The sequence below is a fragment of the Thermobia domestica genome, chromosome 7 (genome assembly GCF_964235325.1).
Source record: "Thermobia domestica chromosome 7, izTheDome1.hap1.1, whole genome shotgun sequence".
In the NCBI taxonomy this organism is placed as follows: domain Eukaryota; kingdom Metazoa; phylum Arthropoda; class Insecta; order Zygentoma; family Lepismatidae; genus Thermobia; species Thermobia domestica.
The window spans coordinates 166637309-166662186 of NC_137460.1; the positions used below are offsets into that span (position 1 = coordinate 166637309).

Sequence of the window (24878 nt, forward strand, 5' to 3'; positions counted from 1 at the left end):
TGAATTTAGCGTTCCTTTCAGCAGTTGCCTCATGAACTTATACCGGGAATCGAACACGGGCCTCCTGCGCCAAAGGTGTGTACGCTATCCACCTACCCATTAGGAAGCTATATGTAGTACAAACTTATAAACAACAATACTAGACGTCTTCGGCGCGAGAGACCTGAGTTTGTTTTCCGGGGAGAACTTATGTAGTTAGGATTTTACGTTAAGGTGTAGTTTAACGTCTCATATAGCTTTGCTACTGAACGGGTCTCCACACCTCAAACCACTCGTCTTGTTTTCATCTGTTTATATTTATTGAGTGTTTAATTACTTAAAAGTTTCGAATGGGAGTAAAAGAAAGAAAAATTTAAACACGTAACATCTGTTTTTTTTTTCGACAATTTTATAGTTTATTTCTGTTGTCAGCTTGTGATCCCTCGCTTGTTCTTCAAGTCCCCTTCAGAATGCTGGCCCTTGGGAACCATTGGTTTAAAGTTTAAGGCGATGTAAAGTTGACCCTGGTATATTCATTCTAAAGAAAAGCAGGGTTAACTTTACATTGTCTGGAACTTAATCGTGACTATATCATTAACGTACGCGTCTTTGGAGCAGCAGATCCGGATTGGATTCCCGGCGTAATTCCATGTGGTTTGGATTCCACGTGAAGCAGTAGGTCCATGTCTCATTATAACCTTGGTGATGAAAGGGATGCTACACTCCAACGAAATATAATGCAATTCACATTGTATATTCCAGTTGCTATCCTTATATGATTCATAAAAAATGCTAGCTAATAATCGCCATCTAGTTCAGTTTGGTTGGCACTTTTGGTGCAATTGAACCGAACATGGCTTATCAATAACGATACTACAACGTTGTTTGCCGCAAAATACTTCTAAACCAGACCTATTTTTGGATGCAAAAAAAGACGAACTGGAGCGTGTAATGTAAAGTTAATCTGAGAAACATTTTTGTACACTCACGTCCAAAATGATTGTCGCATATCTATAACTATCTTCTTGTAAGAATATAATTTGATAATGATTTTGCAGGGTACTTTTAATACTGATAATACGTGTTTAATCGGGAAATGTATATTTGTGATAAATTTCATAGGAAAAAAATTATAAATACGAAAATTAGAATGAGCAAAACAAAATGTTGCTAAATGGACAAGAAAGTTTTATTTTCGTTTTATTGTTCTTATTTACTGCTCTTTTGACATGAAATTTTCCACATACATGCCTTTGCCGATTATACATATACTAACATTATAAGAAATACCTGGCGAATTCGTTATCAAATTATATTCCTACAACAACATATTTATAGACAAAGCGACAATAATTTTGGACATGAGTGTACATGGTAAAAGTAACAAGGCCAAGACGTTTTCAATTTTACATCATCAATTGAGTGGAACCCATGTTCTCTCTGTACATAAATTTGAAATCAAAAGGTGTTGCATAACCAAGTGCACGATTTCTGCAAAAGCCAGTGTATTCATTGTGAGTACCATCAGCTAATATTGTCTCTGTGATTTAATAAAAATGTTAAAATTGTAGACAATAATAGCATTCACATGAAGTGCGTTTTATAACACTTATATTTGGACGAAGACTTATTTAAGAGTCTTCACTACAGCGAAATTAAACTACCGCTAATTTTAGAGTTTTTCTGTAATATCTTCAAAACAAATAAAAATATTCGAAAAGCGGATACGGATTTGCAATTGTAGATATATTTAGCATTTTTTGCGGACTCTGTAAATAGCGGCATACCAAAAGCAGATGGATGAATTGTGGTAAAGGTATCACATGCAAAATCGTATTGTCTAGTACACTACGTTTCTGCTTTTCGAATATTTTTATTTGTTTTGAAGATATTACAGAAAAACTCTAAAATTAGCGGTAGCTTAATTTCGCTCTAGTGAAGATCCTTAAGGATAATTTATTTGTACCGCGTAAGAAGTGAACATAAATCAAGAATTATAATGCAATGTATTTCACAAGTAATTATATTGATAATCTCCTCTCTCTGTTGTTAAACACGCACACACACAAAACAGAGAAACGAAAGCAACACGCATAATAGCAGGTTGAACTTGAATCTTTGTGACGTCATCCGTACGTGGCCAATAAGAGTGCTACTTCACCATGTATTGGATGAACCTCTTGGGATCGGCGAAAATGCACATCGGTACTCACGCGCAGCGTTGCCAGACTCACAGCTCGGAATTATTCCAAAACCTGATCGAAATTATGCTAGATTCGGTCAAATTATGCTAGATTCTCATAATTACTAATTCAAAAGTTTTTAAAGAAGAGAAAACCAAAATTGAGACACGATAATGTAACTTAAAATACACAGAGCGCAAGAGTTCGAGGATAGAAGTGTCTATACTTCACGTACCAAATCTTTAATCCAAATAAACTAGTGTAGTCGTTGCCAGGCTCACAGCTTGGAATTATTCTGAATAACCCTGGGTGGAGCTAGAAAAAAAGGAAAAAACAAAAATATATCTCTGGAATGGACTGGGTCAAACACATGGCGAAAAGCCTGCGTTTGTGTGCTATGTGTTTCATCTTAACGTCAAGAAGCTACCGTCTCCAATAAAACTCATTTTCAGAAACACTAAATTGTTTTTATTCTCTAAAGCCATCGGTAAAGGGATTACCTCCCACCGTTTCGAACAGTAAGACTGCCTGTATGGTTTACCGACTGTATGAATCAATGGGAGAGGATACATTTCTGGCGTTCTTTTTCTTCCCACGACCAACTTCTTTCTTCTCTCCAGGTTTTACGGCTTTTTGATAAACTTGATGAAATTATGCTAGATTTGGGCAGGATGCTAAAAGCAAGATGCTAGATGCTAAAGACATGGAATTTATGCTAGATCTAGCATCATTATGCTAGATCTGGCAAGGCTGCTCACGCGCTATTATTTCTGACTTCTAGATCTCACACCACTATTTTCGTGAATGTAGTCCTCCTTATGATGGTAAACACAAGGGGACTGTGCTCCCACGGGAGTCTAACTCTGGACCATACGCACCGAATTGTATATTAAATGTAGTAGATAAATGTACTAATTTAGGTTAAATGAATAAATACCATTATTTAAAGTATTTTAAATAACAACGACGACTAGTTTGAACATTACTATTATTATTATTATTATTATTATTATTATTATTATTATTATTAATAATAATAATAATAATAATAATAATAATAATAATAATAATAATACTATTACTACTACTACTACTAGAGGAACTGTACCAAACCCGGGCCCGGGTCCATAAAGCGGGCCCCCTCAATTGCTGCTCCGGGTATTGGCGTAGAATGCTAGAAATAAGCTGAATTGTAGTTTAACGTTACTGTTGCATGCAGCGCTAGTTCCTGTGTTGATCAGTTAATCCTTTGTTCTGCAATCAACATCTGACGAGTTTTCATGCAGTGGAAAGTTTTGAAGCTCCGACGAGCAAGCATTGTTTTCCATAGTTAGTAAAGAGATAAGTGAGCCAACTATGTATTTATTTAATCTTAATGATAAGAGGTATGTTCTATGTAATTAGCTAGTAATTTAGACGTAGGATTGACAAATTATTTGCAGCGAAAGTAAAAACATGTATGGTCGTAAAGTGGGCCCCCTTGTCAATCCTAAAGCGAGCCCCTACTATGTTGTGCAAAAGTAAAAGATATGTTTCATACCAAATTCTCATAATTCGTGCAATTTATCTACAATTTTCAAGAGGACCAAAATGCCCAAAACAAAGCTGAAACTAATAACACAATATCGTGGTCGAGGGCATGGCAGTGTTAAGTCATTATCAAGATCCTATGATCCAGGAAAGTAAAAGACAGCTGAAGGGGAGAGGAAGAGCCAAGGAAGACGATTCTGATTGTGGCTCAATCTCTGATATAAGGAAGCATCAACAATATTCTCAACTTTAAACGTTCCACCTGGGAAAACATCGTCCACGGATGACGATGCCACATGCATGTTCTGCACTGAAAATTTTTCGAGTTATACGAGAGTTGAACTGTGGGTCTATTGTACCATGTGCTCTTAGTGGGCCCATGTAGATTGTGAGGAGACTGGCAAAGTCATTTATATTTGTGACTTTTGCCAGTATTAGCAATCTTAATTTTGTGAAACATTTCATTTATCACGTTTAATTTGGAAGTTTTGGTTCTGAAGTTTGAGGATTTTTTTTTTAGGATAAGTAGGTTGGAGAAAGAGAGATGTTTAGATTTCTTATTTCTACCAGTAGAATATTGAATATTTCAGTTTTGAAAGTTTCAGTCTTCAAGTTTAGTCTATATGAAAGATTGTTCTGGAGTTTGAAAAAGAAAAAAAAAGACATTTTGATTTGCTATTTCCGCTAGTAAAATGTGGAATATTTAAGTTTAGACATTTTCAGTTTATAAGTTTAACCTATTTGAAAGGTTGTGCTGGAGTTAAGAAAAATATTTTCAGATTGCATTTTGGCCACTAGAATGTGGAATATTTAAGTTTTAAGTTCAATTTTAATGTGTTCTTTACTTTTCGGAATTTGTTTCAATTTCTTCCAATAAAGTCTTTTAAACATTCATATTTCATTTTATTTCAATCCCCAGTGTTTAGGATGTTGTTTTAAGCTTAAATACGTAACTCATTTAAAGTAATACAGGTTTTCGCTTTGGATAATTTATCTAAATTTAAAGGGGCCCGGTTTTGGAACAGTTTTTTCGAATGCCGAAAATGCAGTCCATACGAAAATCCATTTTTTCTCAACCCATTTTTGCCTTGATTGTGATGGGAAGAAACAAGCAAAACAATTACATATCATATTATTTTCAGCCTGAATAGCATTTTTTTCTGATTGATACTTTCTTAGATATATGGAAAAAACAAAATGGGGGCCCACTTTTGGTACAGTTCCTCTACTAATAATAATAATAATAATAATACATGAATATTTCAACTTTTTGGAGCCCCCTTTTCATGCGTGAAGCACAGTGAGGCAGTATGGACTGCTGAACTTCTTCCCCCCCACCAGTCTCAAATGATTTCGCACCCTGTCGGCACTGAGTTTCACGGCTTGTGAAACAATAATGGGTAATAGTATACATGAGAACCCCTGATCTGCGTTTCTTCTGTGTTCTATTACCACTTCTACATGAAATATCATAAATTTTCTACGTAGTGCAATAGTAAGAAATATCTATGTGCACAAGAAATGCGATATTCGTTAAATCCCCCCCACACGCACACATAGTCATAGATAAAGTACAAGGGCACTACACATGCAGATATAAAGTACAGGCACGTTCTTTTTTATTTTCGTATCAGTTGATAAGTAAATAAAAGTCGCTTTGTTACCCCCTTTGTAAGTTCGTACATACTCAATGATAGTAAGACTAGTATATTCATGGCTTTGGATTGATTGTTTTAACAAAAGAGACACTGACCAAAGCTTAAAACCCAGTTTATTTTAAATTATAATTTGTAACTGTTTCGGATATCTAGCATATCCTTCTTCAAACACTATCGAAAATAAATGAAAATACAGACATATATATAAATATTGTTATGACATAGTTGAAATTCTTTAACCGTCATATATTTAGTCATTGTTATGAAAAAGTTTAAATTCTGTTAAGAGACAAAGGGTTTTAAGGTTTGGTCAGTGTCTCTTTTGTTAAAATACTCAATGAATAATCTCTAAAAGTATGAGCGTCCTGCTCTTTCGGGAACTGATGCAGCTTCATGTAAACTATATCCCAATAATGATACATAAATTGCATCCAACGCAGTTACATTACTATTTTACTGGAATATTTTTATCACCAATGATATCGAAATCAATATCTTCGTATTCAGATGTAATTCCACTTACAGGATACAATTTATTAATACCAAAATCTACTACAGTTTAACTGATCGAACGACATGAATCTTTAGTTTCAACTGGGCTTGCAAGCAAATATTCTAATATTTGCTCTATAATTAAAACATTACACTACGTACCTTTCATTAAAATTAAAAACACAAAATTGTGAGTTGATGAGAGACAATGATACATGTGCAATTAACATCACATTAAATAAACTTCCGTTTGACATCTTCTAATCGGCAAGTGCAGTTATGTAACACTTTTCGGTCTAATAGTTGAAATTATTACATATTTAACCGCTCTTTCCGTCAAATTAGGATAACCAGCTTTAGAAAATACCGTATTCTCGCGTGTATAAGCCGCACCCTTAAAATTTACCTTTACATCCGTTTAAAAAAATCAAGGATAAGCCGCGGGTAGAATGTCTATCAAGCTAAAATAAAATCATGTGTACGTACTTATCACACACTAAGACTTTTTTATTCTAAAATAAAATCACACTGTCACTACCACTAGAGAGGTTGCTCAAAATGTACAGTTGTAATGTTATTCACTGTCATTACCACTGTCACTACCAGTAGAGAGGTTGCTTGCAGTATAAGTACCTGCATTAGAGGCATCACTGGTATCACAATCACCATCGCTGATATCCCATAGCATATCATCCTTGGGAACAGTGTTGAATTCAGATATTTTCACCCGGGGGGGAATGTCAACTCCTCGGGGGGAGGGTTGTTTTTTCTGTATTTTTGCAAGAAAGCAGCATATTTAACAATTCCATTCACATACACATCTTACCTAATATTGAGACTAATTGCTGATAAATATTCAATGTGAGATTATAATTAAACAAAAAAAAAAAATCGTTTGATTTAATCTAAAACGTTAAATAAAGACTGGCAAAAATATTTTACACTAAACTTTAACTGCTATTTACAGTAGCTATTTTTGTTATTATTTCCTATATTCAGTAGTTACTGTTTGTTACTAATGTAGAAGTTTTTAAAAATATTTAAATTAACTCAAATATTTTTTGTCCTAAAACAAACATACATAGGATATCTTAACAAAAAGTTATCATTCTTTCTCACACTTCTGAATCTAAATCAAGCATATTAGCCTTGGTTTCTTCACTGCATACACATCAATAGTTTAGTTTACGAAATCTTCAGTAGGATTAGTGTCGTGTCGTGGAAAATCAGCGCTTGGCGCGAAACTATACGACGGCATCCCCATATATATGAGTGAGGTCGACAGACCAGCCGCGAAAGGTGAGAAAATTTTAAAAAGTAAACCCTGCTTTTCATAGATTTTGAGCACTTTTCATTACTTTTTCCCTTTCATTTTATATATGTGCACATGTGTTTCATTCCTCTGTTTTTCATCTCTTTTCTTTTTCACTCCCGAATTTTGCACCCTTTACTTCGACACCCGCGGCCGTCGCCCCGCTTGCGCCTCCCCCATGGCACGGCACTGAGCAGGATCTTCATCACCTTCAATAGCAATCTTTCACTTATATACTACTATCATATTGAAAAATTCTATATAAGTCTCTAATCCAGGAGAGATAACTGTTCCTCCCTGATCCCTCTAAATGACGCCCTCTGAATATCACCCTTTAACTGAATTATTTTTAATTAAAGAAAGGTGTGTTTACTTTAACAATCGTAAAACACATTTACGTCCGTTACTTCCGATGCGGAAATGGGATTTACGCGCCCTATTTCAAATAATGCAAGAACTGTACATTTTCAAGAACTGAAGTCTGTTGACATCAGAGATCATATGGAATGATCGAAAGATCTTCCCTATCCCAAGTAGCACAGTCACGTCATAAACACGTCTTTTTTGGGGGTTCGAATTCAAAATGACGTCTTTTGAAAATTTGGAACGTCTTTATCACGTACCAAAATGGTAACAAAAATGACGTGTCAAACATGACCTAAATTGTACGTGTTTATCACGTGCCAGAATGGTACAAAGTATCACGTGTCGAACATCACCAAAAATAGACGTCTTTTTTAGGTGCTAAAAAGCGCGGACGTTCCCCGTACTGTAACTTCAGTTTGAGCAGTGCATGCTGGGAATCGTGAGCCATTTGCGGATCGTGTTATGATTGTGTGAATATAAATAATGTTTTGTTAAAGGCACCTGTGATAAAGGTCAGCTTTAAGACAAGTAAGTATAATTCCTATCCTATTTCTATCTAGGTGCAGTCTGTGTAAAATTCAGCAGATTGAGTATTGTAATTTTGAAGATTAGCTCCTCATACAGCGTTGCCTACGGCTTCTTATTACAGTGTATTAAAATACCGCAGAAAGAACGAGGATACCTACATTAGGTTAACATTTGCAGACGCCTGTATCAAATTAAATATTTTAGGTAGAATACTATATAAAATATTAATAGTGAAGGTAGTAAAATGATAATGTATGTGTTTTTATTCTCAATAAACCGTATATGGGAGTGACTATGCATGGGAAAGTATGTCATTCTGTGGTGCAGTTTTACTATACAGATCCATAGATTGTAAAATGTACGAAAAAAATTGGACAAGTCTTTAATTTGCCTATTTCATGTCGAGAACAGGACCAACCAACCTCCGCGGGGCTTCTAACCCGTTCCTACTACTACTACTTTTACTATGAATCCGTATAATAAAAGCTGTACGCATTGTGGTACTATTTGCCAAGGCGAAAGACTGCTAAATACAAGCAAACAACGAGATGACAGTAAGTGTATGCTTTTGGAGGCATTACTGGAACAGACGGTTCTACTAAATTTTGATACATTTCTTACATTTTCAGGTTAAGTTAGAGCATTGTATTTCCTATAGCAGAATATGCACTAAATGAGGACCTCCATTACTACTTGCAGATTGACTTCACGGGGGTTAGTATAAATATAGAGTAGACGCATGGGGCAAGGTTCTAGAACACAGGTCCCCCTTCCCACTTAATTGTAACAAAGACAGAAAACAACGTGCCGTGCGGGGCTCTAACCCGCCTTCACTCGCTGACGCTCGCTCAACAATACTATGTGAATTAAATGTTAAACTTTGATACAGAAAAGAACCAATCTAGCTGTTAACCTATATGGGGGGACTTGTGTTCTAGAACCTTGCCGACGCGTGGCATATTAAGTACAGTGCATAAAACACGAAACAACTTTTGCTAGGTGCCCACTAAAAAGCACAAATGCATTCTATTGGAATCAGTGCAGGAGCACAGCAAGAGGGCCCGAGCGGCAACGAGGGGGTGCGTTCGTAGGGAACAGGCACGTCAGCGACGGGGACTATGCGCGTAAAGAAGGATAATGGAAAAGCACACTTACGCTTACAATGATTTCACTATCACTCAAAATGCGGCTTCATTCGAGCAGCCGGTTCTACCAAATAGAAAATTTATAGGTAAAATATTATAAGAAAAAATTTTCGTTAAGGAATAAGAGTGTGAATATAAATAATTACTGTCAGTGAAATGAATTTTAAGTGATCAGTTAAAGTATTGCATATGTAAGTGTGGTCTTCCACTATTCTCTTTTAGACGTATATTCCCCGTCGCTGACGCGCCTGCTCCCTACGGACGCATCCCGTCGCTGCCGCTCGGACCCTGTTGCTGTGCTCCTACCCTGACTCGGTTATATAGTATTCCTGCTTTTTAGTGGGGAGCTGATATAAATTGGTTCGTGTTTTATTCACTGAAATTGTTACGCTTTACGTCCACGCTGTATTTGTACTGACTCCTGAAGTCAATCTCAAGCACTAATGGAGCTTCTGATTTAGTTCATGGTCTGCTAAAAGAAATGCATTGTTCTAACCTGATATGAAACTGTAAGAAATATGTTAAAATTTGGTAGAACCGTCTGCTCGAATAATGCCCAAAATTCACTTCAATTTGCTGTGTACTGACATTAATTACTTACATTAACACTTTTATTCCTTCACAAAAAATATGTTTCACATCGTATGTTACTTATGAATTTTCTGTTAGGTAGAAGCGACTGCTCGAGTGAACCCCTTTGGGAAATGACCCTCGGCAATTGTTGCAATGCCAATCGTGTATGACTTCAAAATTAGAAACAACGAGCCCTATGGAAGTTCTAACCCCTTCGCTCACTCAGTTATGTTTTGTTTAGCCTTTTTTAGCACTACTGTCTTAAATCTAGTGAAAAAATCCACAAAATCGATGAATATTTGGTAGACCCGTTTGCTAAAGTAGTGCCCCCATTGTATATGTGCATAATCAGTGTGAGGATATTACCCCAGTTGAGAGCACTCTCAAGCTGCAACCATCCTACACACATGGGATGGTGGCTCAAGTTGCACCTACACACCCTCACAAGACACTTGGCTACCGTAACTGCGGTACAGAATTCGGTGTGGAAATCGTTATAATGTAACGGATTTTTGACTGTTCGAATATTTTTTCATTAATTGAGTAGACAGCTCCCTCGCATTTTAGATTACAGTACTTACTCCAGTGCCAGCATGTGATGATGGATACTTATCAATGTTGCCACTGAAGTTCAAAAAATATATTCCAGCTCAATTAAGTATCCTCTACATGACTATATTATTATGATTTCCACTGCTAATCGTGAAACGATTCAAAGGAAACCAAATGTCTTATTTAGGGACCGTGGTTGGGGGCTGATGATGGTTCCAGTCAGATGTGTTTAAGAGAGCTCTTGACATAGGGAATATCCTCCTAATGTTTATGCGCACATTAACAACGGAAGTCTCTTTGGGTCAAAAACCTGCTTTCAGGTGGAACATCAATTCCTCATCATTAAAAAGAAATGAAATTAAATATTTAGTTTCACGCCCCAGGAAAAGCACCGAGCCTAAGGAAGATGGTGATAATGAAATGTGAAAAATGCTGGTATGAAGAAAGTGGGCGGAATCGGGAGAGTATCGAGAAAACTCAGGCACATGGTGTTTGTCCACCACAAAGCCCACTTGGCACGAGCTGGGATCGAACCAGGGACCGCACGCACTTGTGAACGCTCTACCAGTAAGGAACTGCAGCCCCATCAGTAAAAAAAAAAACATACCTCATTGCTTCGGGGCTTACATATCTGCTGCCACCAAAAGGAAGGTGTGTACACAACAGGGGCGGATCCAGAGCAGGATATTTTTTATTTTTTTAAAAAAATAAAACCTATCCCAGAATTGGAGCTCTTGATTTTTTCAAGCTTGTATTATAAATGTAAGATAAAAACTTTTTTTTTAAACGTTGCAGAATTTAAATGAAGCCTTGGTGTTTTTGGTCAGAAAATGTCCGCGTTCGAAAACGCAGGTAGTCATTTGTGTTCTTTGTGTTCAAGATGCGATATTTTACGCTCTCACTCCGTTCTCAAATCCGATCCCTACTTCTGATGGGGCCGCGGTGGCTCAGTGGTAGAGCGTTCACCTCTGGTGCTTGGGGTCCCGGGTTCGATCCCAGGCCCCGCCAAGTGAACTTTGTGGTGGACAAACACCGTGTGCGTGGGTTTTCTCGGGGTTCTCCCGTTTCCTCCCACTTTCTTCATTTCACCATTTCATCCATTACTCATCATCACCGTCTCCTTTAGCCTAATCGGCATAACCGTGGGACGTAAAACTCAAAGATTTTCCGATCCCTGCTTCTTGTTAACAACGGGCAGACAATAATCCATAAAATCTATCTGTCCACAAGTTTGTCAATATTTATTTTACGTATCTTTCCATTTAAAAAGTGGCTATTCCTGCACCGAGGTTGGGACGATTTTGGACTCTTCTTCACACCGTCCTTTACGCTGAAAATATCCAGAACAGAAAGCATGTGAAATTTATGGCTGATATTTTCCTGCCAACTCATTTTTCTTTCTATAAGCTCTTTTTTTTTTATGACACAAAATGTAGTAAAAACCCACTTTACTGTTTACATGAAATTAAACTGCTTCATTTCATGTTAAATGTATTTAGTCGTTGTAATAAGCCTAGGTGTAAATACATGTTATTTCCCAAAATAAGCCCTGCATGTACTCCCACTTTCCAGAGCGTGTGGCCAATGCTCCTGCAAATGATGAATTGATCAACAGCAGACCACCTAGCACGGAATCTTTCTTAACTGAACTTGAAGCCGTTACCCTGACCCCTTTCTGCTCGTCGAGCTGCTCTAGAAATATCACTGTGGAGGATGATATACATACCAAAGTTGCGACAGGTGAGTTTTTGACATGTTATTTTATAATACCCATGTAAGAAAATGCCGAGTAAGAAGAAAAGAAAGAAAGTAGTAATATTTTATTAGTACTTATAAAATAAAATAATTGTTGAATAAGGCAATACTTTTATGTAAATGAAATATTCAATTTAACGTTCCACGATCAGGCACTGAGGCTAAGGGAGTCGGTGATGATGAGAAGTGAATTAAATGGTGGAATGAAGAATGTGGGAAAAAATTGGAGAACTCCAAGAAAAGCCGTTTGAAGTGAGCTGGGATCGAACCATTGGCCCCAAGCACCAGAGGTGAACGCTCTATCACCGAGCCACAGCTGCGCCAATTTTATTTAAATGTAACTGTTTCAGCAACTACCCTTGTCTTCTTCAGATACACTCTATTTATTTATTTATTATTTTAGATTTTTAAAGATTTTCTTGTTTATTAATTTTTATTCCTTCAGCAATTATTTTATTTGACTTGAGTATTTATATATAAGCAAAGCTTTAATATGGAATGTATCACATGTTATAGTGTTCGCGCTTTTTTTTTTTTTTTTTTTTTTGAATGAGTAAAAGTACTCCTCCCGAAAATGTTTTTCTCAACTGAAGGGTTAAATATAATTTTCACCAAAGAGAAGTTTTATTTTTATTCTTCTTCTTCTTCTTCTTCTTCTTCTTATTATTATTATTATTATTATTATTATTATTATGATTAATAATAATAATAATAATAATAATACTAATAATAATAATAATAATAATAGTAGCTGCCGCAACTTCTAACCCTGCTCAGAACAAATAATGTGACGATTTTCACCCTACTGCTTGTGACAGAATTCTGGTTCTAGAAGTCTTATTTTTAAAAAATACTCCAGTAACAAGTGAGGGGGCGTTTGCTCACAATTTTTTATTTTTCGGAATACATAAGTTATACACCATTTTGTTTGTAATTTTCACTTTCTTTTTTGTCATATTTTGAAATGCTAATATATGTTTCGTCTTGCATCATAAATTTAACTTACTAAATCGTATCCAATCAGGATGAAATTTCTTATGACAGTAGAAGGATACCTTTACTGGTTAATTCCACCTGTGTGCAGCTTGTCAGATTGCTGCATCCGATAGCGCAGTTCTGTCACGATATGTAAATGCGGAATTTTGACTCCATTTTGGGGGTTACATAGCAGTAGTGAAAGATAACATTAATACATGTAATTTCTATCGTTGTCTAGTTGTGTTTGATAAATGAGTAGCTATATTATTTTATTATTAGAAAGTTCTTTGTTTCATAACATAAAAACTATTCTTACTGCATGAGTCTGCATCAGTTATGATTCCAGTCCCCGCAAAGTGAACTTTGTGGTGGACAAGCACAGTGTGCGTGGGTTTACTCGAGGTTCTCCCACTTTCTTCATTCCACCATTTCATTCAGTCTTCATCATCACCGTCTCCTTTAGCCTAACCGACAAAACTGTAGGACGTAAAACTCAAAGTTTTTTTTGCATCAGTTGTAATATCGTATCAATATACTTGATCGTCTCTTTTAGCTCACATCCTAAAGTTGGTCTTGGAGTGGCATTTTATATTGTGAGCACATACGTAATGTAGCCTTCTATGAGTGTTTCAGAATTATTTGTCATGTATCTGTATAAACAAAGTCTTATATCCCCCAACTTGTTTGATTTTCCTAAACAATCAGAGTTAACAGCTGCAATAAAATCAAAAGTTAAGCTATTACAGAATAAATGAATTAATGGTAGTTTAATTTCGCTGTATGGAAGGACGTTAAAAGTGGGACTTCATGCAAGCGAGTGCAGTAACTATTCGTTTTATTGCGTATTGATTGTAGTTACACATGACGTATTGTAATTGTTTTTTTAAATTTTCTCCCCACCTGAAAAATTGCACTATGATTGTTCATGATTTTTTTTTCTGTTTCAGTGTTCCTATCTGTCATCGTTGGGAGAAAAAGGGACCTTTCTCTGATGCTTGGTTTCCAAAGAGCTGGCGATGAAATTTAACTCCCGCGGAAAAAAGAGCAAAGTTCACGTTGTGCAAACTAGCCTTAAAGACACTTATCATTCGTGAGTAAAAATAAAGATCTTCAAATGAACAAATGCCACAAATCTTCAAAACGTTAGTAGAAAGATATTCACTTCCATCTGCCTTGTTGTTTGAGGATGAAAAGGATTCGGCATGCTTGAAACATGTTGACCTGTTCCTCCTCGCTTTGTTTGGAAATCAATGTAAAGGCATCTCTTTCGAAAACTAAAAGATGGAAGAAACTGCTACTGGTATAATAGATGAAGAAGTGGGATACTTACCGCAGTCCCCATTTTTAACCTACTTAAGCACGTGAGACTTTTTTGATATGATGCTGTATTTCTGTACTTTCAATAACTATGAAAGGTATTTTCCTTCATACGAAATTTATAGGAAAATTTAATTTTTTTTTATTTTATATTATTAAAAGATCTCTGTAAGTTTTAGATTATAACCAACAGATTTGCATTGTCTACATATTTCTTGTTTGTATTACAAATAATATAGACAATCAGTGTTTCTTGTTGCATTACAAATAGTATGAATATTATTTTATACGACAAAACGTGCACATTGTACATATAATTAATAAATGTATAATTCAAATTAAAGGTTATGTGTTTTCGCTTTCATCCCTCAGAGATTAATTAATTTTAAAATGTACTTTCTTTTTCGATTTTTCACCTCCAAAATAAAGGTGTCTTAAATTGGAGTTATAAAAGTTTAGTCCTAAATTTTGCACTGTCAATAAAACCCATTGTTCTTGTGTATGTGAGTGTGTGTTGGATGTGGGTGGTTGTGTTTGTGTGTATGTGTGCGCATACTAGCGTAATAATGGATAGCTATAAAATTTATCGAAGCACGTGTTGTACCGTAATTTCATTAAGAAGAAGGTACAGCGGGGGACACTTCTGAATGGTACAGTCATATGGAGATTTACGGCTAAGGTGTACCATTTAGAAGTGTCCCCCGCTGTACAAGTAAATGCACATGAATAAATTCCACTAACGAAATGAGTGGATTCTTCTTAGTACCAAGGGCCGCGGTGGCTCAGTGGTAGAGCGTTCACCTCTGGTGCTTGGGGTTCCGGGTTCGATCCCAGCCCCCGCCAAGTGAACTTCGTAGTAGACAAACCGTGTGCGTGGGTTTTCTCGGGGTTCTCCCGTTTCCTCCCACTTTCTTCATTCCACCATTTCATTCGTTTCTCATTATCACCGTCTCCTTTAGCCTAACCGGTATAAGCGTGGGACGTAAAACTTAAAGATTTCATTTCATTTCATTTTCTTAGGACTGTAAGTACAATGTTCCTTTATTTTTCCATTTCATTCTTTGTTTTTACAATGTTTATCCGTCTTTTCTCATTCTTAAAAGTTATGTAGGGTTTTTTTTCCGCCAAGGGTGAGTCTTACATTCGAGGGCTTTTTTTTATGTTTTTCAAGTCGATCCAATGCGTCTCGGTTTTCTGTTTCATGTATGGCTTTAAATTTATCCTTTCGTGGAGCAAGCGCTGCCGTTTCTTTTCTGTAGCACTACGTATATAATTATTCCTTGACAGCTATTGTATATTCGCTTCTTAATGTGTAGGTAATATACCACACATTAAGAGGCGAATATATACTCTTCAATAGGTTACTATCCAAATACTAAAAAAATATAAATCAACAACACTAGAGGTGGTCAATTGGATATGGAAATCCCCAATCCATAGATAATACGAACCTTCGGAGAAGCGAAATTTCCAAATTCTTGGTACAGACCAATCAAATAGACCACAATACTTTGACGTTCCCCAATGTGTGCTTCCGAGAGAGGGTGGTGATGTATTTTGCTGTGGCAAGATCTAGGGTTCTTAGGGTCTATCCAGGCACGTAGCCAGGATTTCGTGAAGGGGGGGGTCCGTAACATGAAATACTGTGGTCATCACAAAAGGGGCTCGATCATTCTAAACTATTTTACTGGAACATATATTGGTTCGTTTAGCCATGATTTCGTAACGGGGGGGGGGGGGTAACATGAAATAATGAAGGCCCAGGAGCTCGATCAATCTAAACTACTTTACTATCAACATATATTGGTTTGTTAGGACAATAAAATGAAGATATGTTGGCAAGTATTTTAATAAACTATGAAGAAACTTCGAGCAAAATAATAATAAAAGAAAAAGTATTGAAAAAGATTTTGCAATATTTACGTCCTTCTCCGGTTTATACAAATATAACAATTTTCCTTTCGTTATGACCTCAATTATTATAAAAAGCACATACTGAATACTGTCTTGTAAACTATCTTCTAATATAAATAAAATAAAGAGTTTGTTTGTGTGTTTGTCTGTCTGTGTGTCTGTGTGCGGCCTGGAGACCAGACGAGTGGACCGAGAGTTACCAAATTTTGGTCAGGGGTACCTTGGCCCAGGCCCCAGGTCAAGACGAAGTGTTTTTTTTTAATTTCGAAACAGGGGGGTCTCAGGGGGGCGTTTACCGGAACCGGCTTGGGAACCAGAAAAATTGACCGAGAGTTACCAAATTTTAGTCACGAATACCTTGGTCCAGGCTCCAGACCAGAGTTAATCGTTTTTGTCGAAATTCGAATCAGGGGGGTCTCAGGGGGGCGTTTACCGGGACATGTAAAAGTAGTTGAAACTAACCGATATTTATTTATTTATTTAACATCACCAGATGCAGCTCAGAGGTCATTTTACACTGGATATCCAACAACATTAACAATGGAAAGGATTTGGGAAGGTATCGGCCAGGGCCTGTTTAGTAGGTGCCATGCCGGCATTTGCCTGGTTGGACTGAGAGAAACCCTGGAAAACCTCAGTCAGGATGGTCGGCAGCGGGATACGAAGCCACGACCTCCCGAATACGAAGCCAACGCTCTACCACTTGAGCTATTTTGTCGAATTCATATTTACGCGGTCGCTGAAATCAATGGTGAAACTCGGATTGCATTAACTTCCAAATTCACGCTATTCGGCTCCGGGTCGGGGGGTCACCGAAGGGGGGTGAGATACCAAGACATATAAAAGTAATCCAAAATGACGGATATTAGTGTCAAATCCATAGTTTTCGCGGTCGCTGAAATCAATGGTGACACTTCCATTAGCGATGACTTGCAAATTTAGTTACAATTTTATGCGGGCCGGGAGTCAGCGGAGGTTGCATACCGAGACATATAAAAAATAGCCCAAAATGACCGATATTAGTATCAAATCCATAGTTTTCGCCGCCGCTGAAATCCATGGTGATACTCCCACAGGCGTTGACTTCCAAATACAGCCCCTGTGCGAAGCATGTGTATGTTCAACTAGTTTTACAATATATGCGTTCCTTTCTCTGTTGAATCAAATGCTAACAGAACTTTCTTTCAACATAAATTTTTGTTTTTATTATTCCGTCAACTATTGTCGGTTCCAAATGACAGGTTGAAAAAGCAATAGAAAATTGTCCTTGAAACAGCATGTTTGATACTGCAAGGATGCGATGACGAAAAACTATGATTTAAAATGTTCACGCTGTTAACAACGGCACTATGATTTCGAAAGCTTGAAATCTCCCTGACTAGTAGCGGAAATTCTGAGAATTCCATAACTTTTCTTGAAGTTTCACATTCCGCGACTCTTCCAGAATATCTCGCTTACCTCGCCATCATATTGCAAGTAATACAAAATCTCCTCATAAGAAAGAGTAAGCAAAAGCTTCCTGTAGTTTTCTTTTTAATTTTTAACGCTGATCCTTTTTGTCATTTCATTTTATTTTATCCTTCCTTATTTTTTTTCATTTCTGGTCTCGAAGGGGGGGGTCCGGACCCCCCGGACCCCCCCCCTTGGCTACGTGCCTGGTCTATCCTGATCTGTTATTTATTACAATAACCTAGTGGTCTTACTTATCTGGTATAGGAGCTTGTAAATTATTATGCAAATTACAACACAATGGTGAAAAATCAAGCAGCAGCCACAAGGATAAATTTATTTTCATTATTGTTTTTACTTATAATAATCGTTGTCCAGTTGTTATTCGTAGACTTTTTTTTTTACCCAAGAAAAGTGTTGCGGCCAGAGATCAGTTCAGAACTGTCAAGAAAAAAAAACACAGTTAAGAAAAAAAAATTATGATTTTTTCATTTTTATCATTTTTTTAAAAAAATGTGTTGTAAGCTGTGTGTTTTAGAGTAGATATTATTATTATTATTATTATTATTATTATTATTATTATTATTATTATTATTATTATTATTATTATTATTATTATTATTATTATTATTATTATTCAGTTCCATATGTCCAAATAATCATAAATTGATGTGTATCCAGTGTTGACATTAGGAATCTCAATCTATGTATAGTAGGATCTCGATTATTCAACACAGTTTCAGGGTTATTTGTTTCAACCACTATTCAACCGATCTATTTCAAAATTTACGGGGCCAAAACTAGGTAGCTCTAGTAGCCTAACCCCTAACTTTGGTGCAAAACGGTTGAATAGGGGCTGATAAATAGCCTCAAAAGTGTGGCGAATAATCGAGGTAGTACATGGATTGAAATTACTAATATCAAAACTGCGGATGCACATCAATTTCTAATGGTTTTGACATTTGGAACTGAACAATCCTGTCAGACTTCCATGACATTTGAGGTAGCGAGAAGCAAAGGGGTGTAAGTGACATTTTCAATAGAGTATGTATGTCTCTAAAATGGATTCTGCATTGCAAAATATACAAACTGCATATTGAAGTTCGGCGTAGAGCATTCATGGGTAGACTTTCTATTTGACTGCGACGAGCTTCACCATCCATTTTGTATATTTAGCTGTGCAGAATCCATTTTTGAGACATCCATACTTTATTGCAAATATCACTTACACCCCTTTCCTTCTCGCCGCCTCATTTCGAGAATGCCCCCCCCCCAATTCACATGAAGGGTGTGAAAAAGACGTGATTTACACGTGGAAATCACGTAAAAAAGACGTGATTTACACGTCATTTCTATGACGTGTAAAAGACGTCATAAAAATCACGTCATATTCTATGACGTGAAAAAGACGTCATAAAAATCACGTCATATTCCCGGACATTTCCACGTGGGAAAAGACGTGTAAATCACGTCATGTTCGGTGTATTTTACGGTGTTTTACACCAAAAAAACCACGTCTTTTCGACGTCGGTGTGCTGCTTGGGATCTTTCTTTTCCTATCTCAATCTGTGCTAGTGCCAGTAGCGTAGCCAGGATGTGTGTTTGGGCGGCAAGTGCTGTTACAGGTACAAATATATAAAAAATTACAAACATCAAAGTACCAAAGTACATTGTCGGACCTCTTTGAGTGGGGCCCGGCCCCTCTGGCCCCCCTTCCCTACACCACTGGCTAGTGCTACCTACTAATATATAATATAGGGCGAGTAGTACCTACTAAAATACAAACCTTTCTTCAACAGTTAACAATTTCATGTTCTGCCAAACTCGGTCATAGCGTTAAGAAATACAAGTTTTATTGACTATTTGGTATTCTATCTTAGATGTTACATGTTTAATATTTATATAGAATGGGTCAGCGTCATTTATATGTATATTGAGAGATCGGATTTCGTGTGCACGTGTACGGAAAGAAAGCAAATAATTGGGTGAAGTAATTTCTACATTTTGTGACTGATAGGGATGCGCACGAGTCGAGTTGAGTCGAGATTTAAGCCTGACTCGACTCGTCTAGAGAAAATGTTGTCTCAACTCGTGTCTCGACTCGAAAATATGTTGCTGTCTCGACTCGTGTCTCGACTCGACAGTCTCTGTCTCAACTCGACTCGAATTCGAGTCGAGACAAAATATACGAGTTAAAATATACACACACATCAGCCAGACCATTATGACTAACTACCTAATAGTTAGTATGTCCACCTTTTGGCACGAATAACAACAGTAACGCGTCTTGGCATGGTCGCAATGTTCCTCGGTGGGTCGCTGGGGAGAGTTGGCACCACATATGCACACACAGGTCATCTAATTCCCTTAAATTCCGGGGAGGGGGTGATGCGCCCTCACGTCACTTTCAATCACATCCCAGATGTGATCGATTGGGTTCAGATCCGGAGAGTTTGGGGGCCAGCACATCACTTGGAACTCGCTCCTGTGTTCCTTGAACCACTCCTTCACATTCCTGGCCTTGTGACATGGTGCATTATCTTGTCGAAAAATGCCACTACCGATGGGAAGCATGGCCGTCATGAAGGGGTGTACGTAGTCTGCAAGCAGCGTGCGACGTTCCGGCCGCCATGGTGCCTTGCTCGAGCTCCACTAGACACATGGATGCTCACCGGAATGTTCCCCAGATAATAATTAAGCCGCATCCAGTTTGTCTCCGTCCCGCAGTACAGATGTCAAGGAGCTGTTCCCTTGGAACACGACGGATTCGCACCCCCACATCGTCATGATGAAGAAGATATCGGGATTCATCAGACAATGCAACGCTCTGCCATTGTGCCAAGGTCCAGTGGCGATGGTCACATGTTCATTTCAGTAGTAGTTGCCGATGTCGTGGTGTTAACATTCGCCATCGTTAGGAGTGTTCAGTGCACTGTTTGTTCAGAGTAGTGTTGTGAAGGCCCGTGAAAAAAACGGAAATTTTGGGTAAAAAACAGTTTTTTTACGGTTTTCCCGAGCTGGGGAAAAAACGGAAAATTTGGGTATTATCAAAGTCATCATTTTAGTTAATCACAGAATCATTTTAGTTAATATGTTAAATCAAACATATATTTCGTAGAGATATCTTCATTGTTCTATGTAAAATTCCGGAAATTTTGAAACCATTAGAAAAAAATCATTTGTTCGGAAATATTGGCAAAAACAGGAAAACATAGTTTAAAAACTATTTATTGCCCTGATGCTAGTAATCTTACTTGCTGTAACATGTCTGCAACATATACAGTGGGAAGTCGAAAATCCGAACTAATTTGGGACCACGGATAGTTCGGATTTTCGAAAATGACCAATAAAATGCCATTTAGGCTTACATATACTGTACAGTATGTTCTTCTATCGATACAGTGGCTATTCAGAACATACAGTAATTACAATACCGTACGTAAGGCTACTTACATTTAATGTTTCTGAAGAACCTGCTTGTACTCTAAATAACACTGTTGTTGTAAGTCACACTTAAAACTTATAGGCCTAAGAAAAAATAAAAATACATGACAAACAATTACATATAAATTAACTTTTGTAAAAACACTGACTTCACATAACACGCTATTGTTTGTTTATCGTTAGCGTGAAGACAAAATGTAAAAAACCTTCTAGGGACCGCTTCTAGGGAAGTGAAACTTCATACCCGTTGTTCGCACGGGGAGAATACGTTTCATTTTGGCCACAAAGGGGACCAAAACTGTCACCAATGAACTTGCGGAGCCCCAAAACTATGAATTTGACATTAATATCGATCATTTTCAATTATCTTTACATGTCACCATCCCCCTTAGAGTACTAATGGGGCTGAATTTTTCGATTAAAACGGTATCTTCTGTTCATCTCAGCGAATATGGATTCGAGGCCATTTTCCATCGTGTACCGGTATATATCTATGTCCATCTATCTACCTATATATATATATATATATATATATATATATATATATATATATATATATATATATATATACAGAGAGAGAGGCGGATCCAAGGGGGTTATAGGCCCCCCTTCACACTCAAGTATACACTGCATAAAATGGGCTTCAATCCTGCTTTACACTGGATAAAACTGCAAACTATGATTTAGCCCCTCCCTTGATCATATCCTGGATCCGCCACTATATATATATATATATATATATATATATATATATAATGCTCAAGAAAATTAAGAGTTCAGCTGAAATATCACAGAAGACCTTAAGATAAGGTATGAATAAGCTTGTGTTTCACTCATATATGTCATACAAGAAGCAATGCTTTAAGATACACTAGAAAAATGTGGCACATACTGGTGTTGGGGCACGGAAAACATTGTTCACATGGCTCATGACACAAGACGGTTATGTGTGCACCTCTTAAACTGCTCAGAAACAGGCAAGGCAACAACACTGATTGTTCCTTAATATGTCATATGATCACTTCGAATAGCCAACAGACCCTCGCACTTGCGATAATGGATTCAATCAGATTATCGATGAGTTCTTGGCGGATGTTATGCCACTCATCCAGAAGAGCGACTTCCAGCTCTGGAATGGTTGTTGGATTTACTGGCCTAGCGGCAATTCGTCTGCCAAGCATATCCCAGACATGCTCAATTAGAATGAGATCCGGAGAGCATGCTGGCCACTTCGTCCGAGCGATACCCTCAGCATCCAGCATCTTATCCACTAACCGAGCTCTGTGAGCACGAGCATTGTCATCCATGAAAAGGAAGGAATCACCAATGGCACCAGCGTAAGGAAGAACAAGAGTTTTCAGGATCTCATCCCTATATCTGAGAGCCGTCAAAGAGCCATTTCGGATGATGTGGAGCTCAGTACGCTCACCAATGCTGATTCCTGCCTACACCATCAGTCCACCACCATGATACTGGGATCTTTCTTGCACAAACATGGGATGTGTCGTGTTCCACACTCTCTCCAGATGAAAACACGTGGATTATCAGGCTCCACACTGAATCGAGACTCGTCAGAGAACAAAACATTGCCAAATTCATTGCGTTCCCACCCACGATGTTCCTCCGCCTACGATCTTCGATCAACACGGTTTCGTAGAGTTAATGGGACACACACCATAGGTCTACGTGCGTAGAGACCACCTTCTCGAAGGCGATTGCGGGCTGTTTGAGTGGATATTGTGCGTCCTGTTGTTGTTCGGAAGGCTCGCGGGAGCAGAGTTGTATTCTGACGCCGGTTTCGACGGGCTGTTAACAAGAGATAACGATTGTCTCTGGCTTTGGTTGCTAGTGGACGGCCCTGTCCTTGTCTTCTTCGAACACTTCCAGTTGTTTGAAATTGATTCCACAATCGGGAAATCACACTTTGTGCCACTCCTGTGGCATGTGCCACCTCCCGATGTGCCTGACCAGCTTCCAACCTGCCGACAGCTCGCCATGCCAACGATTCTGGCAAATCACGTTGTTGCGCAATTTCACTACGTGGATTTGTGACACACTAAACACAATGAGAACAAAGGTATCCTGGAGCTGGAATGTGTTGGCAGTGCCACACTACAAAGTGATATCTGGTAGCGCCACGTCACTGATCACTTGCACAGATTTTCCAAACGGTTCGTTTGCACGTTGGGCTTTCATGATTTTAATCTGAACTGGACAAGATACAGTGTTCTCACATTATTCGTAAGAAGTTTTACATGAGTTTTCATCTGGTTCTCTAATTTTTTTGATCAGTATATATGTATATTGGCTAAATATACCCATTCTTCGCATTCTTCGCATTCTTCAAGACCTGTGGAAATATTACCCTCATTTCAGCGATGGCGAAAACTATGAATTCGACAGTATTATCGGCCATTTTCTACCACTTTTACATGTCCCTGTAAGCGCCCCCTGAGACCCCATATTTTACAACTTAATATAGTTCGAATTTTGAAAAAAAAGATTCGTCTTGATCTGGGGCCTGGGCCAAAGTACCCCTGACCAAAATTTGGTAACTCTCGGTCCACTCGGCTGGTCCCCAGGCCGCATACAGACAGACAAACACACAAACAAACTATTTATTTTATTTATATTAGACTAGATAGATTCTTGCAAATTATGCCAGATTTTCATATTATCTTTCCGAACTAATTTTAAAGACCAGCTCCTACTTATCTTTATATATTTACAGTATATCTATATTTATATCTATCTATATCTATGTATGTATATAACAAACGCAGGAATTACCCTCTAAATAACGCTCATGGAGGACTCCTTTCTGAAAAAAATTGCTGGGGAAACACTTGTAGAAAATTCAGTTTTCGTGCCGGACGATTACTGAAACCTGGTGAACAAAAAAAAAAAAAAAAAAAAAAAAACCTCCTTTAGCGATCGAATTAAAAAATAGTTCACCTCAGGATAGTATTCACTGAGAATATTTTTATAAAATTTAAATTTGATGGGTAAATCAGTGGACTTTGAATACATCCACATCGTATCCACTGAGTTGCGAAATTGTGTACCTCCAGACGTGGACGGCCGAAGAAAATTATCTAGGGGGGAATCTTCAATGTTTGCTATATTAGTCTGGCATTTAATGTGCATGGTTTGTTATATTACGTATACATTTTCGTGAGTCAGGGAGGTTCATTCTTATCAAACACAGAGATTTTGAAGGAGCAGATCTACTGTACAAAATATAATAAAAACATCTCTTTCGGATTTCTATCATCCTGCAGTCCAACCCCGAGACGGAAACATAAGAGATAGGCTTTTTGTTTTTAAACAAGATAACGTGCCTAGCAAAGGCTTTACATTGTGAAGATTATATTAGTGAAAATTAAACGAATATAATTTTACAACTTAATATACATATTACTAAATGTTGAGCTCCCTGTTGCTATGTGGTTAGCGTATGAGACCTTTCTCGAACGAGGTTTGATTCATGATAGGAACTCATGTGTTTCAAATCCGACGTTAAACTGTAGGTTCACGTCTTGTAGAGCTTTGCTCCTGGAAACCAGTGTTGGGCAAAATCAATTGAAATCAATTGAAAGTAATTGCTCTGAAAATAAATTGCAATTGATTTCAATTGCAATTGATTTCAATTTGTAATTGACAATTAATTTCAATTGCAATTGAATTCAATCATAAAATTTGC

At 37.5% G+C, this 24878-nt stretch overlaps 1 protein-coding gene and 1 long non-coding RNA gene across 4 annotated transcripts in view; one reads left to right on the forward strand and one right to left on the reverse strand.

Moving 5' to 3' along the window:
* LOC145690558 (uncharacterized) overlaps positions 1 to 24878 on the reverse strand; it is a 638254-nt gene that overhangs the window by 372404 nt on the left and 240972 nt on the right. The window contains exons 1-2 of one of the 3 annotated variants that reach the window (XM_081765566.1): positions 6005 to 6095; positions 2398 to 2477 (exon numbers count right to left, since the gene is read on the reverse strand). The exons of 1 other annotated variant lie outside the window; for it this stretch is intronic. Coding sequence is in view for 1 of the 2 variants with exons in the window: in XM_081765564.1 (XP_081621690.1) it covers positions 6005 to 6059 (55 nt within the window). In the remaining variant the exon portion in view is untranslated. Of the gene's footprint in view, positions 1 to 2397; positions 2478 to 6004; positions 6096 to 24878 lie in introns of those variants that run through there. One more of the 3 variants, XM_081765564.1, reaches the window with a different exon arrangement.
* On the forward strand, positions 7918 to 14412 carry LOC145688966 (uncharacterized). Its single transcript, XR_014132038.1, has 3 exons — positions 7918 to 8048; positions 11891 to 12058; positions 13999 to 14412. It is a non-coding gene; the product is annotated as an uncharacterized LOC145688966 (long non-coding RNA).